General features: G+C 66.3%; 1 protein-coding gene across 1 annotated transcript in view; it reads right to left on the bottom strand.

The window, feature by feature from the left end:
• Positions 1 to 466: 466 nt before the first annotated feature.
• The window catches only part of AGRN (agrin), a gene marked incomplete at its 5' end in the record, with an annotated part of 19,802 nt that continues 5,970 nt past the window's right edge, over positions 467 to 14,298 (bottom strand). Inside the window, 35 exon segments of the mRNA XM_021709351.1 lie at positions 467 to 1,725; positions 1,950 to 2,053; positions 2,425 to 2,649; positions 2,807 to 2,839; positions 3,429 to 3,452; positions 3,608 to 3,695; positions 3,763 to 3,955; positions 4,098 to 4,214; positions 4,423 to 4,434; positions 4,807 to 4,918; positions 5,078 to 5,242; positions 5,344 to 5,432; positions 5,639 to 5,781; positions 5,886 to 6,115; positions 6,458 to 6,673; positions 6,909 to 7,101; positions 7,260 to 7,610; positions 7,723 to 7,842; positions 7,929 to 8,043; positions 8,169 to 8,296; positions 8,664 to 8,801; positions 8,887 to 9,213; positions 9,350 to 9,455; positions 9,528 to 9,652; positions 9,736 to 9,879; positions 10,055 to 10,219; positions 10,298 to 10,414; positions 11,161 to 11,266; positions 11,341 to 11,489; positions 11,572 to 11,772; positions 11,854 to 12,048; positions 12,119 to 12,337; positions 13,403 to 13,609; positions 13,755 to 13,979; positions 14,053 to 14,298. The exon segment at positions 14,053 to 14,298 is cut by the window's right edge and continues 261 nt beyond it. Coding sequence (XP_021565026.1) covers positions 1,568 to 1,725; positions 1,950 to 2,053; positions 2,425 to 2,649; positions 2,807 to 2,839; positions 3,429 to 3,452; positions 3,608 to 3,695; positions 3,763 to 3,955; positions 4,098 to 4,214; positions 4,423 to 4,434; positions 4,807 to 4,918; positions 5,078 to 5,242; positions 5,344 to 5,432; positions 5,639 to 5,781; positions 5,886 to 6,115; positions 6,458 to 6,673; positions 6,909 to 7,101; positions 7,260 to 7,610; positions 7,723 to 7,842; positions 7,929 to 8,043; positions 8,169 to 8,296; positions 8,664 to 8,801; positions 8,887 to 9,213; positions 9,350 to 9,455; positions 9,528 to 9,652; positions 9,736 to 9,879; positions 10,055 to 10,219; positions 10,298 to 10,414; positions 11,161 to 11,266; positions 11,341 to 11,489; positions 11,572 to 11,772; positions 11,854 to 12,048; positions 12,119 to 12,337; positions 13,403 to 13,609; positions 13,755 to 13,979; positions 14,053 to 14,298 — 5,486 coding nt within the window.

The following is a 14,298-nucleotide window of genomic DNA, read 5'->3' as shown; positions in this document are numbered from 1 at the left end:
CCAGGCCCTTCCACCTCCCATTCACCCTGGCTCTCCTGTCTCTTCCACCCCCGATTCACCCCAGCCCCCCTCAGACCCTCCCACCTCTCTACTCATGCTGGCCCCCCCTGTCCCTCCATACCCCAGGCATTGCCTCCTTCCCATCTTGGGCTCAGACACAGTGGGCTGATTACATGTGCACGCACACGCACACATCCATGTCCACATGTGCACACATACATGTCCACACATGCACACATGTATACACATACTGCAGTGCCTGCCTCCAAGGTCTCCCCCCACCCTGGCATGCAGCCATGCAGGCCCCCCCAACGGGGTTTCTTCAGCCAAAAGGCACCCAACCTCGGGCGCAGCGTCCGCCCCTCCATCCAGGGCCACCCAAGGAGCTCAAAGCCTGTCCCCACCATAAAGCTGAGCAGGAAGCCACCGGGCTTGGGGCTGGGGTGAGGACAGACAAAAGTACTTCTTAAGAGTTTTCAGACTTTATTTTATGGATCAACACAGACACGTATAGGAGTTAGTAACTCGAGGTCACATGGGCCCCTGTGCCAGCCCAGGGGAGGGGCAGGGCTGCCACCCCCGATCTTGCTCCCGAGAAGACCAGGCTGGAGGTGGGGATGGGACAAGACGTTGCAGTTTAAGGCATCTCTGGCTTCAGAGCCATCTCTGCCACCCCCGCACCGCCCTTGACCTTGGTCAGACAAGGACCACCCTCAAACTGGACCCGGAGGAGGGTTCACCATAGGGCCGTCCTTAGCTGCTCTCAGGCCGGGACAGGAAGGCTGAGAGCCACTGCCCCAGTGTCCAGTAAAATCAATGCACAGGGTTGGTGGTCAGGTGGGACACCAGGCAGGCAGACGGGCCAACCACACGCACGGTGGCCCCCTCCCTCTCAGGAGCTCCGCACAGGCCTGGGCATGGGGTGGGGCGTGGCCACGTCCAGGGTGGTGGGGCAGGGCCAGCCGAGGCTGAGGACATCCAGACAGTCATGGGCCTCTGCTGCTGCACCCTGGGGCTGATGGGCACAGCTCGGGGAAGGGGAGCACGGTCCAACAAGTAACATCATTTCCAAGTCACAGTATTGGCACTGGGGGCCCAGAGAGGGCCAGGCCAGGGTCCAGGCCAGCCAAGGCAGGCTCACACAGCCCCAGCACACGGGATGGAGTGGCTCTTAGCTGGGAGCTGAAAAGCCTGAGGAATGCAGGGAGGAAGGGTTCCTTCCTGCTCTGAGACACAGGCCTCGCCAGACGGAGCAAGGGTGACACGGGAGCAGGGTCTGCTGACCGGCGGGGGCACATGGAGGGCACAGTGCCAGGCCTGAGGCTCAGGCCAGGGGCAGGGGGGGCATCCTGAGACTGCCGTCCAGGCTGAGCCCTCCATGCTGCTGCGCCGCCACGCGTCCCTGGGCACCAGATTTGTCTCTGCAGCACGGCTGCCTGGACGGAAGGGAGGCCAGGCCAGCAGTCCCTCCGGCCAACACGCAGGCAAGAAAATCATATCAAAAAGCAATGCGTTTACAAAAATAGAAAATAATTACAGCAGGGAGGGTGGGGAATCCAGCGCCGGCTCAGGGGGCAGGGCAGGGCCGCAGTGCGGGCTTGCTGACGGCATCTTCCAGCAGGTGCAGCGGCCGCTGGCCCACCACCACATCCCGCAGACAGCCCACGAAGCCCGTGCTGTAGGCCTTGGGCAGCACCTGGCCTGTGGGCAGCTCCGGCAGGCCCCCTGTCGCACAGACAACGGAGTCGCCCAGGCTACTCGCGCTGGGGCCTCGCTGGCAGAGGGACCCCCGGCGCCGAGTGGCCAGGTGACCCGCAGGCATCCCCCCCGCCGGCCCCTGCCTCCTGCTCCCACTGCCTGGGGTTCTACCCCCGCCCGCCTGCTGTCCTAGCGAGGCTGACTCAGGTGCCGGTCCCGCAGGGGAGTCCCCAGCCGCCCCAGACACTCACCAAGCCACAGGGCTCCGTCTGTGTCCAGCTGTGTGGCCCCCAGCGGGGAGGAGCCTGTCACCGGGGCCTCGTTGCCTACCTGGAGGGACCCTTCCCTCTGCTCCCTGGGGTGGGGGTGAGGCTGTCAGGGGCTTCCAAGGGCCCTCCCCGCCTCCTCCAGATCCCAGGCCCCCACTCCTCCCACCTCCACGCCTCACACGTGCCGCGCCCTGAGAGGCCATGCCAGGTCGCCCTTGGGGACAGGATGGGGTGGCCCCGGCCCCCAGGACAATGCCTGGTGGCCAGAGCAGAGGATGTTTCCACAGGTCAAGCTTTGTGGAAAGTGACAGCAGGCTCAGACCCGAGGAACGTCCTCAGCCAGGGTCCCCTGTGACTGCTCTTCCGACACCTTCCACTCCCCCTCCTCCCTACTGGCAGTGACCCCGGGGCAGCAGCTGGCCTGTGCTCCTGACCCCGCCTGGCACGAACAACTGACCTGTGCGCCCTGACCCGCAGCCAGCGGTTGGTGCTGACCGGCACAGTAGAGCGCAGCACCACGGGCTGGGAGCCCAGGTCGTAGCTCAGCTGCAGGTGACCATCCACGATGGCCAGTGCCACGTAGTCAGCCCGCGCCGTGCCCTTGCCGCTCCATAGCACCAGCCCCTGTGTGGCCTCGGTGCGCATGCTCAGCTCGAAGTGGTTGCTCTGCAGCGCCTTCTCGCTGAGGGCAGAGAGTGGGTCAGGCCACCAGAGGGGACAGGAGGACAGGGGTGAGGAGGAATCGCAGAGGTGGTGGCCACAGGCACTGGGGACAGGCCCCAGGGCAGCAGGAGAGGCAGGTGGCCAGCCCAGGTCTGCCAGGCCCTGCTTGCGCTCACCTGTGAGAGGCCCCAGAATCCGGAGCTTTGGGGCTTAGAGGCAGGAAGAGAGGGAGGTGGCTGAGCGGGCACAGGCAGGCTGACACACCCTCTCAGCACAGGCAGGGAGAGCTGGTCCATGGGGGACATGCATGACCCCAGGCTGTCAGCCCGCTCAGCACAAAGTCCAACGACACACATGTATGAGTGGGGGTGCACGGGGCATGGACCGAGGCTCGCCTGCCTGAGCGTGGGCCCCGGACGACCCGGCACACACATGCATATGCACACGCACACCTGCATGTTCACACACACACGGACACGTGCCCCTGCAAATACACCAAGAAATGGACATGGGCATGCACACACACAGAGATGCACATACATAAACGCACAGGTGTGTACACAGAAAAATTTGCATGTGCAGGCACACACTTGAATGTGCGTGCACAGGCACACCCGGACAGACACGGGAAACATGCGCACACATACATGCACATTCGTGCTGGGGCCAGGGGGCTGGGGTCACTCCCACTTCTGAGTTGGACACTGAGCTTCCCCCAGCAGGTCCTGCCGGGGTGTGCCAGGTGGGTGGGAGCAGGGAACGGGTGAAAGAGAAGTGCGGGGCCCGAGCGCTACTTACGCCGGGATCTCATTGGCCAGTTCGCTTGGAAACAAAGAGACAGACAGTGAGGGGGGTGGGCAGAGGAGTGGGCACAGGGCCTGCCCTCCTGGCTACAGAGCCCAGGATGTATGCAGGGTCCAGCATTCTGCCTGCACAGGGCACAGGCGGGGCCAGGTGACGCGGAGGGGGCACAGTACCTCTCAGTCACAGCATTGAGGTACTCCACATGGGTCCGCCCATCGAAGGCCAGGGCGTCCAGGTGTCTCGCCGCCTTCTCCACCAAACCTACGAGACAGGCAGATGAGGGCGTGCCTGGCAGGCCCCGGGGCTCCCCTGCACCGCTGGTGCTCACCCTCCTCGCAGTGCAGTCCTGAGAAGCCTCCGGGACACAGGCATGTGTAGGCGGCCTCCCTCGGCACACACGAGGCCCCGTTGAGGCAGGGCTGGCCTGAGGCCCGGGTGCAAGGGTGGTCTGCAAAAGAAGAGACGTCCGCCTGCCGCAGTACATGCTCAGGGGTCAGCAGCTGGCGGCCTCCCAGGGAGACCTGCGGGGGGAAGGGTGAGAGCCTCTGTCCTGCCTGCTACCTGCACCCAGCAGGACGGAGACCCCCTCTGCAAGCCCTTCCTTGGGTCTCCGCCAGCCCTCCCCCTGGGGTCGCCCTGGCGGGATGCCCCATCCCCTCGTACCAGCTGGACAGCGCCGTTGAAGCCGGAGGACACCGCGGCGGCCCGGGCCAGCTTGCTGAAATCAGGCGCCCCCCCCACGTACAGCGGCTCCTTCAGGTTGAGGACAGTGTGCGGGACCTGGGGGGGACGCCAGGTGAGGGGCTGCACAGGCAGGGGCGGGCGAGTCCCAGAACAGAGCCGAGCCCCCGACAACACCCACGGCCCCCCGCCTGTCTAGGGGATGCGTCAGTCCCACAGAGACGGCGGACGCGGGTCCTTAGTGGGGCGCTGCTACTCTAGGGGTGCAGGCACCAGAGACAGATAAGCAGGATGAAGCAGACAGTACCTTGCGGGACTTCTGACATCCGAAGCGCGGGTGGGGGTTGCAGAGCAAGAGCAGAGGCAGAGGGAGGCGGAGGCCAAGACAGAGAAAACAGGTCGTGAGAGCCGGCAGGGGCCGCCCAGCCCCAGAGAAGGGAGGAGGACGGGGGGGAGGACGATGTGATGACGATGACACAAAGCACGGGAAGGAAGAGGGCCAGCAGGATGAGGATGAGCAGGAGGACGAGGAGGACAAAGAGGAGAGAGCGGGGAGGAGGGGGAGGAGAGCGAGGGGAAAGAGGAAGCGAAGGAGGCGGAGAAGATGGAGGAGGTGGAGGAGGACCAGGAGGAAGATGGGCAGGAGGGTGCAGGTGCAGAGGGGCCCAGGGCCTCCTCTCACGGCACTCACCGGGGACTCGCCCAGCACACGGGGGCCATCACCTACACGCATGGCTCCCTTGCGGCCGTTCCTCTCCAGGGAGACCCTGGTCCACGTGCCCAGGGCGACTGGCTCCTTGCTCCTGGGGGCGGGAGTCAGCAGGTTCTGGGTGCCACTGCCCGCCTGCCCACCTGCGCACCCTGCCGGGGGCCCCTGCCACAACCCCGCCTAGACAGGGCCCCAAGGCCCTCCAGAGCCCCCGGGCCAGTGCCAAGTCCGGCCCATGCCTGCCCCGGCCCACCTGATGACAGCGGCACCCTTGCCCAGGTCGTAGCGGAACTCCAGGAGGCGGTCATGCAACGCCAGGGACACGAAGTCCCCCTTGCTGTCCGTCTTCTGCCCGTTGTAGAGGAGCAAGCCGCTGGGGCTGCGGGCCAGGAATACCACCTCCAGCGCCATCTTCTCCCTGGGGTCACGGGGTCACGGGGGCATCTCACCGCTCCCCTCCCCCACAGGCAGGGCAGAGGCAGGGGCCGGCCCCCTCCCCCACCCCTCCCTCCTACTGACCCCAGGTCCCGAGCAAAGGTGTGCAAGCCTTTCAGCTCCAGATAGGAGAAGCCATTGAAGTCAGCCAGGAAGGGCCGGGAGCTGTCCTGCTCCAGGGCTGCGGGGGCCAGACAGGAGTCACCCAGGGTCCCAGGCCCCAGCCCCTGGCCCTGCTGCTCCCCCACCGCCCGGCCAGTACCGAACCAAGCCGAAGTCGAAACCTGGTGCTCGACTGAACGCCACACTACCCTACCTGGAACCCAAGCCTGCCCCAAAGTTTGACCCTAACCCCTCTCCACTGCCCTTAAAGCCCCACGCCCCCACCTGTCTGGCAGAGGGTGCCCCCACGTCCCAGGGGGCACTCGCACTTGGCTCCGCCCTCGGGCAGCACTCGGCAGGGGGCTGCCCCGTGGCAGGGGTTCGGCTGGCAGGGGCTCTTCTCATCCGCGCAAGTCGGTCCTGGAGGAAGAAAGGCAGGATGGAGATCCCGAGAGGCCTAGGACTCCCACGGACACAAGGCTTCCCACCCTAGCACCCAGCCCCGGCCCCGGCCCCACCCTCACCAAAGCGGCCAAGTGGGCACTGACAGTGGAACATGCCGGCGTCCAGGGCCTGGCACGGGGCCCCGCCATGGCAGGGGTTGGGCAGGCAGGCGTGGGCCCCACACTCGCCCACGCCCAAGCCGCGGGCCACTGCCCCATGCCAGCTGCCGAGTTCCAGCCGCTGATTGTTGATGTCTAGCAGGCGGATGCAGCCCCTCAGGCCAACGCCAACGGAGGTCCGCTCGAGCACCCTGCCGCCAGAAAAGGGGTCAGGGGCTAGAGGCCACAGGCAGAGCCCCTCTCTCAGAGGCATCCGCCATACGGGGGCTCTGGGACCAGGGCTCCCCCATCCACCCACTTCCTGGGCTCACAAAGGGGCTGGCCCCACAGACAGAACCGGGTCAGAACAGTGGCAGGCCAGAGGCCGGGGCTGACACCAGGGGCACAGCTGTGTCCACACCCATCCCTCCATCCTCTCCGACATCCACAAGGCAGCTGGGGCCTCTTGGCCATTACCCACAAGTCACTGGACAGGATCAAAGTCAGGGACCCAGGGTCAGGGTCAGGGCTACACCTCCCTCCTCAGTGCTTACACAGCAACCTGGTCCTTGGGGACGCCACCCACAAAGAGGTCAGTGTCCAGGTTGAGGCCGTCGGTTCCACTGGGGCTCTCGCCCAGAATGGGGGTCTCACCGTCCACCGAGAGCGTGCCCCGACGCCAGTGACGCGACAGCTCCAGGCGATGCCATCGGCCAGGCTCTACGGTCACCGCACTGGTCAGCACCGCGGGCCCGGAACCTGTGTCGAACCTGGGGTGGGAGCAGGCACTCAGCACCACTGGACTGCACTTCCCGCCCCACCCGAGCAGGCCGGGCCTTTCCTTGGTCTGGGCCCTGAGGAGGGGCTGCCTGGGGTCCCGTGCCCACCAGCCCGTGAGCAGTGCCCAGAGCCCGTCCCCTATTTGCAAGTGGCCTGTCCCCACTCCCACCCCTAGCTGCTCCCAACTCCACTCTCTGAGCAGCACAGGGCCGTGCCCCTGCCCACCTGAGCTGCACGTGGCCGTCCAGCAGGGCAAGCGCCAGGAAGTCCTTGCCCCGTGCGTTGCCGTTGTACAGCAGCAGCCCCTGGGGCTCCAGCGCCCGAAACTCCAGTGCCAGGCGCAGCGTGTGGTAGGCTCGAAGGGTGGGGAAGGCTAGGAAGGAGCGGCCCCCGAAGGCCGGCACGGGGCTGTGCAGCGCTGCAGGATGCAGAGGGCCACTGGAGGAGCTCCGCAGAAACCTGCCTGCTTCCGGTCCTGAGCGCCCCTGGGTGTGGGCTCTCCAGGCCCTTCCCCGGAGAATGGCTTGGCCTGCCCCCATCTGCCTCCCGGTTCTCCTCGGCAGTGGACACCCTTACCCTTCTCGCAGAAGGCGCCTCCCCTGCCCGCTGGGCAGATGCAGGTGAAGTCCCTGTCTGAGTCCTGGTCCTGGCAAGTGCCCCCGTGGAGGCAGGGCTGGGATCCGCAGGGCCTGGGGGCCTGCTGGGGGTCTGGGAGCAGCGGCCGGCGGCCGGGCACATGGCTGGGGACAGTGGGAGGGGGCTGGTGGGTGGTAAGCCGTGCTGTGGCCTTGCCAGCCGGCCGGCTTGTGTGGCCAGGGTACAGGCCTCGAGGGGTCACAGCAGAGGGTAGGCGGGCCACGGTGGTAGCTCTGGTCGTGGCAGCAGTGGCTCCCGTCGTGGTTCCCATGAAGAATGTAGGAAACCAATCTGAGGAGAGGGGAGCAGTCAGGGTCTGCTGGGAGCAGGACACCGGCAGGGCCAGTGGGGGATGAGCTCGGGGGAGGGGCAGGCAGGCCACAGCGCGGGGCCCGGCACACACCAAAGTCCATGAATCGCACGTGCTCCTGCAGCGGCCGCCTCACCCCCAGGGACCGGCGCTTGGACACCTGGATCTGCCGGAGCAGGGCCCGGCTCACGTCGGGCGCCCTGAAGGCTGTGGCTGGGGAGGAGGGGGCTCTGAGCAGGGCAAGGCCCCACGCAGGCCCCACCTATCCCCCCTGGGAGGGACCCGCGGTGGGGGCTCACTGGGGTCAAAGTGCACATCCACAACGGCACGGACCGATCTGCCAGGCCCCAGGTCCCTCAGGTGGACGCTCCGGAAGTCCCTCTTGACATCTGAGTTCCGGAAGAGGTCGTCTAGCTGTGGCCAGGGAGAGGGCGAGGACTCAGGACCGCCCCCGCCTGGCTGGGGCTGGTCCCCTCTGGGCCCCAGGCCGCCGCTCAGCGTCTGTCCAGGGAGTTGGCCGGCCCCAGGCCCCCACTTACTGTGCTCTCGATGCTCCGGGCCATCTCCCCAAACAGTTCCGACTTGGGGTCGGCCATCTCTGGCGTGTAGAACAGCTCCTGCCCCTCAACGCCCTCCAGCTCCAGCACGCCCTGGAACGCCTTGGTGGCTGTGGGGGAGGGGCAGTGAGGCCCTGTCTGGCCTCACCTGGCCCCTGGGCCAGCCCCAGGCACAGACCCCAGCAGTAAGCCACGCGGGCGCAGAGACAGATGTATGTTAGTCAGATGGTCATGAGGTTAGTGGGGACCCCGGGGCAGGGCTGGCGTCAGTTACCGGGCGGACTCCTTGGAGCAGAGCGCGGCCGGCTTGCAACGAGAGAGATGGGTTAGGCACGGGGTCCCGGGTACACACGTGTGTGCGGGGGCCGAGCCCCGAGACCATGACCCCTGGTACCAACCTGCTGCCCGGGGTGGGGGTAGTACCCCTGCGTGTCTAGGCTGGTCCTCACCTTCCACCCACCCCGACCACCCACTCACCAGGGCAGTTGGAGCCCTCCACGTCCATGGAGGGAGTCTTCCCGTCGGAGCAGCAGCCCAGAGGCGAGTTGTAGCAGGAAGCCCGCTCGATGGGCGGCCCTGGGGTTGCCACACTGCTGCCCTCGGGGGGCTCGTGTCCTGGGGAGGCATGGTCTGAGCCCAGCCCCAGATGGAGCCTCTCCCGGGCCTGCCCATGCCCTCCAAGCCCCTGGGCGCTGCTCACCCCCCGAGGCCCCACCGCTGGCCTCTTGGTCCCCGCTCAGTTCCTCATCGCCGCTGCCGTCGGCGCTGCCGGATTCGCCAAAGGCAGATGCTGCCAGGCTGGGAGCAGGGCGTGCTGCTGGGGGAGGCCCAGTCAGCACCGGCTGCACAGTGGGCCTAGGGATGCTGGCAGCGGTCCGAGGTCGCGATGAGGGTGGTGGAGGGGTGGACCGGCTGCGGGGGGTAGTGCTGGGAGCCAGGGGGAGGGCGCTGGGGGGGGCCGGCAGGAACCCCGGGGTGGTCGTGGTTACAGTTGCAGAGGTCAGGTGGATGCTGGGAGCGGCAGCCTCTGCAAGGAGAGCGGGGTGGGGGGGGCTGGTTGAGGGATGCTGAAGTCAGAGGACTCGGGGCAGGACGGGGGAGCTGCAGTTAGGGCAGGGCCAGGCCTTCCTGGCTGGTCCTCAGCAGCAGCCACTGAGCCTCACCCTGGCACGGTCCGAGGCTCTGGATGGAGATGGGCAGGCCCTGGCGACAGGCGATTGCTTTCAGCTGGCACTCGTTGCCATACGTGACTCCGTCCGACCCGCAGACCTGGGGCGCAGGACAAGGATGCTCGGGCAAGGCCTCCCTCCCTGCCGCCCTCTCCCCTGGTTTCCCCCTTACCTTGGTGGCACTGGCCTCCGGACAGGTGAGCGCTGGGCAGATGCAGTGGGCGGAGCCAGCATCCTCCACGCAGGATGCCCCAAACTCACAGCGTATCTCGGCACAGGTCCCAGGCGCTGAGGAGTCTGGGCACAGACATGGGCACCGCCAGCTCAGATGTCCCCACCCCAGCATAAGATGCCCAGGTCAGCACCAGCCCTGCACTCACCTGCCTCGCAGCCAGTGGGGCCCAGGGCACGGCCACCTGGACACTGCCCACACTTGGGACCTGCCACCCCAGGCTTACAAGAGCACAGCCCTGTCATCTGCTCACAGTCGTCCCGCACGGCGCCCTGGGGGTCGCAGCTGCAGGCTGAAGGGAGGGGCTTGATGACGGTACCTGGACAGTCCTCCCCACCTGCTCTAGAGCCCAGCGCCCACCCTAGCACTGCCCCCCAGCCCAATGTGGGCCTCAAGGGGCCCGGGCAGTGGGAGGAGTGGCATGAGGGGACAGGCAGGGGTTTTGGGCAAGTGGTCCCTTCACTTACGGGTACAGCCACTCTGGCCATCGGTGACGATGCCTCGGAAGTTCCAGAAACCTGGTTCACAGCGGTCACACCGGAGGCCTCCTACACCCGGGCGGCAGGAGCACTGGCTTGTGGCTGGGTCACAGGTGCTGCCATAGGAGCCATGCGGGTTACACTGGCATACGCCTGCAAGGCCAGGAAGGCCAGGGTCACACGGCTGCACAGCTGCACCCGGCTGGGGTCAGGGCTGTACTCGGTACTCACTGGGGCAGCCCGCCAAGCCCATGCCTCGGGCAGCAGTGACATTGTCCTGGCAGCAGCCGTAGGGGGTCTGGACACAGTGGGAGGGGGCCACAGGCAGCAGCGGGGCCACAGTGGGGCCTGCAGGGAAGGGCACGGGCCCAGATTTCATGCCGTGCTGGACGCCTACCTGGGCCTAGCCACTCTGCCTCAACCTACCCCCACCGTCACCACTCAGCCATCCTGAGGATTCCAGAGCGCACCATGGCCTGGGATCCTGGGGCTGAGATCACAGAGGGCCACCACATCCCACATGAGGACACATCTGTAACGTAGGACCAGAACATACAGAACACCCGAAGATCACGGACACAGAGCTCCAAACACACAGCCAGAGCCACGCACACACAGATTGTGTCTTTGCAAACTAGAACGCGCACAGGTGTGTACACACACGTACCTACATTACTTCAAAACCACACACGCGTATGCAGACGCACATCTGCATACACACACGAGCACACACACCCAAGCACAGCCTATGATAAATGTGACGCATTTACTGAGTCATAGCCAGTGCCCCAAGAGAGACCCTGCCCAGAGGGCAGAGCCCCACAGCGTTACAGCTGCCACCCAGCACTGAAGCCTGGCCCAGGGCACAGTAGGTGCCAAGTGCATGCATGCTGGCTAATGGACACATGCACCCACACGCATGACTGTACCAGCATGCACATGCACTGATGCTGCACACTTAAATCTCAACACACGTGTCCACACAAGCCCACCACTGCACACATGCAGGCCCACATGCCTCATGCATGTGTGCACACACAGAAACACAAGTGCCCAACATGTGTGCCCGACATGCCATGGGAGGCGCCACTCACCTCGGCAGGCTCCCTGAGCCACGACGTACAGCTCTCGCCGTGACTCGCACCTGGCCTTCTTCAGGTCACACTCGGTGTCATAGGTGACCCCATCAGAGCCGCACACCTACCGGGGCGGAGTCAAGTTGACAGCTGGCCCCTTCCCCACGCCCACCTGCAGCTGGGGAGGTGGGGACTCACCGGGCTCCTCAAGACACTCTGGCAGCTGAAGTCACAGACGCATGGCCCGTCCTCCAAATCCTCATCCCAGATGCCGCCTCGCTGCCGGCACAGCTCCTGCTCGCACTCACCGTCCTCGCCAGAGCCGGAGCCACCTGAGCCACACTCGGCTGTGCAGAAGGGGCTGAGTCATCTGCGGGGCCACGGCCCAGGCTGGCGCCCAGCAGCTCGTGCCGGCCACCCCGGGCCTACCCTGCTCGCACGGCCCCGCCCGGGCCTCAGCGATCTGTTTCTGCTGCTGGCAGGCGGCTGCCCGGAGCTCACAGGCGCTGCTGTAGGTGACGCCGTCGCTGCCGCACACGGGGCCAGGCTGGGGACGCTCGCACCGGGGACACACACACTGTCCCGCTGAGCACACGGCCCCAAAGGCACACACTGTGTCTCCACAGGTCTCTGCAAGAGACAGAGCCAGGCGGACTCAGCAGGCCCTGGGGGAGGCCTGGCCATGGCCCCCGGCCCTGCGGCCCTACTCACGGCAGTGTCCAGTTGACGCCACGTGCAGGCTGATCTGGTGTGTACAGGCGTGGACGTGCAGCTCACACTCGCTGGCATACGTGTGCCCATCAGAGCCACACACAGGCTGGGCAGAGGCCACGCACTCAGAGGGGCACACGCAGCGCCCGGTCTCAGCCTCACATAGGGCTCCAAAGCGGCACTGCCCACAGCGGTCTGGGAAGAAAGCTGTGTCACTAAGGCGACCGTGCCTCCACCCTGCCAGACCCACTTGCCCAGCACTGACCACAGGGTCCTCTGCGTGCCACCCGGATCTCCTGGCCAAGGGAGCAGGCCGTAGCCTCCAGCTCACACACACTGCCGTAGGTGACGCCGTCGCTGCCACACACGGGGTCATAGGCACCCGTGCACATCTGGCGGCACTCGCATGTGGCCACCCCATTCTTCACAGCACACGTGGCCCCAAACGCGCACTGCACCCCGTGGCATGGAGACGGAGCCTGGTCTGGGGGGACGCAGGCACTCAGCGGGCTCCAGGCCCCCCTTGGCCATGGGCAGAGCCCCCAGCCCCATGCAGCAGTCCCTCGCCCAGGGTGGGAATGGCGGAGGAAGAGTGGACACGGGAGGAGGGCCGGATGCACAGGACACAGCAGAGAAAGGGACAGACACGTGACAGAGATGGACAGGGACACAGACCCAAACAGCCTTGGCGTGAGTGTGGGCTGGGGCTGCCCCAAGGCCTGGACTTCCTGACTGTCCACAGCAGGTTAAGGGCAGGCCAGGCTTATCTGGCCTGCCCAGGCCGCTGACCCCTGTCCACCAGTAGCCCCAGGACACTGTGCACGTCGGGGGCTCTCTCCACGGGTGGGAGGAGTCTGCACCCCAGAGTCACACCCAGGGTCGCACGGGGGAGGTGGTGTCTGTCCACTTGCTCTGAGGACCACAAGGCCAGGCAGCAGCGAGCCACCCCCCCCTGCCGCGCCGGGGGCAGACCTCGGGCTGCAGTCTCCTGGCGGGCAGGCACGGCACCTCATCCTGCCAGTAGGTCAGGCTGGAAGACACAAGAGGCGGAGCCAACAGGGAAGGAAAGACCAAGGAGAGGAGACAGACGCGGAGAAAGGCCAGAAAGACGGGTGGACCGAACAAATGGACATGCAGCCGCTGCCCAGCTGCTCCACCCGCCACTGGCCCCTCAAATCCGGACCGGGACTCTGACTCTCAGGGGGCTGGTGGTGGCATGTCCCAAGACTGAGGCGCCCCGTGTCGTGTCCACCCCGTGCTCCCCGGCAGTCTGTGTCGGCGTATGGGGTAGGAACGGAGGGACGGGAGCCTGACCGAGCGCAGGACAAGGGAGTCTGCACAGGCCTGGCCTTCGCCTGGTGGCCCCCACAGGCCCTGGGTACCCTCCTTGTGTCCTCCACCCACCCCAGAGCCTTCCCAGAGTGACCAGACCCAGAGTGACCAGGAGCCCAGAGCAGCATGACGAGGGATGGAAGATGGCATGTGATGTCCGGGCAGGGACCGACGCAAGACCAGCCACCCCGCCTGGACCCCACCCAGGGGTGCTCACCACACGGGCCCTGGTGCTTGGCGGGGATGGCGCGCTGCTGCCGACATTCAGCCTGCTGGCGCCAGCAGTCATTGTCATATGTGTGACCATCCTGGGCACACACAGGCTTGTAGGCCCCGTCACAGGTGACACGGTCACAGGAACAGCGGGGACGGCCACGGCGGGACAGGCACACAGCGTTGAACTGGCACGCCTCCAGACACTGGTCTAAGAGGCAGAGGCGAGCTCACAGAGAGGCCAGAGCCCTCCACCAGCCTGTCCCAGGATGTGCGGGGTCCAGAGGTGGTGCGTGGGGACACGTGGTGTGCAGGGCAGGGTGGGGGTGAGGGACCCTCCCCAAGACGCCGTTCACCTCGAGGCTGGCACTGGCCAGAGCGCACTTTCTGAAGCAGGAGCCCCCGGGCAGCCCCCGAGCGGCCCATGACGCAGTCATTTTGATAGGTGACGCCGTCGTCCCCACATACAGGCGCCTGCCGCTCAGGGCAGCTCTCCGGCTCCAGGAGCATCTCCGGGTGCCGAGTGCGTGGGTTCACGCGGCAGCTACGACTCGGGTCAGGGCGGGTACGCTGGCAGGGGTCTGGGGACGAGGGCAGGGGTCAGGCCCTGCCGGTGCAGACACACACACAGGCCCACCACGCCCCCGCGCTCACCGCAAGGGCCATCGAACTTCTTGACGATGTTCTCCTGGCGGGCGCAGGCGCGGCGCCAGAGCTGGCACTCGCTGGGATAGTCAGCTCCGTCGCTGCCACACACGGTGCCCTCCGGGGCGCCCGGGCAGGTCTCGGGGCACAGGCACGAGGCCGTCTGCCCGTCGGCGGAGCGCGCGCAAGTGCTGCCAAAGCCGCAGGTCACATTGGAGCAGGGGTCCCGAGAGCCTGCGGGCGGGGCGAGTCACG

The sequence above is a fragment of the Carlito syrichta genome, unplaced genomic scaffold, assembly GCF_000164805.1.
Source record: "Carlito syrichta isolate Samal-C Ts95f unplaced genomic scaffold, Tarsius_syrichta-2.0.1 Scaffold181120, whole genome shotgun sequence".
NCBI classification, from domain to species: Eukaryota; Metazoa; Chordata; class Mammalia; order Primates; family Tarsiidae; genus Carlito; species Carlito syrichta.
This window is presented reverse-complemented; position numbering and strand designations above follow the sequence as displayed.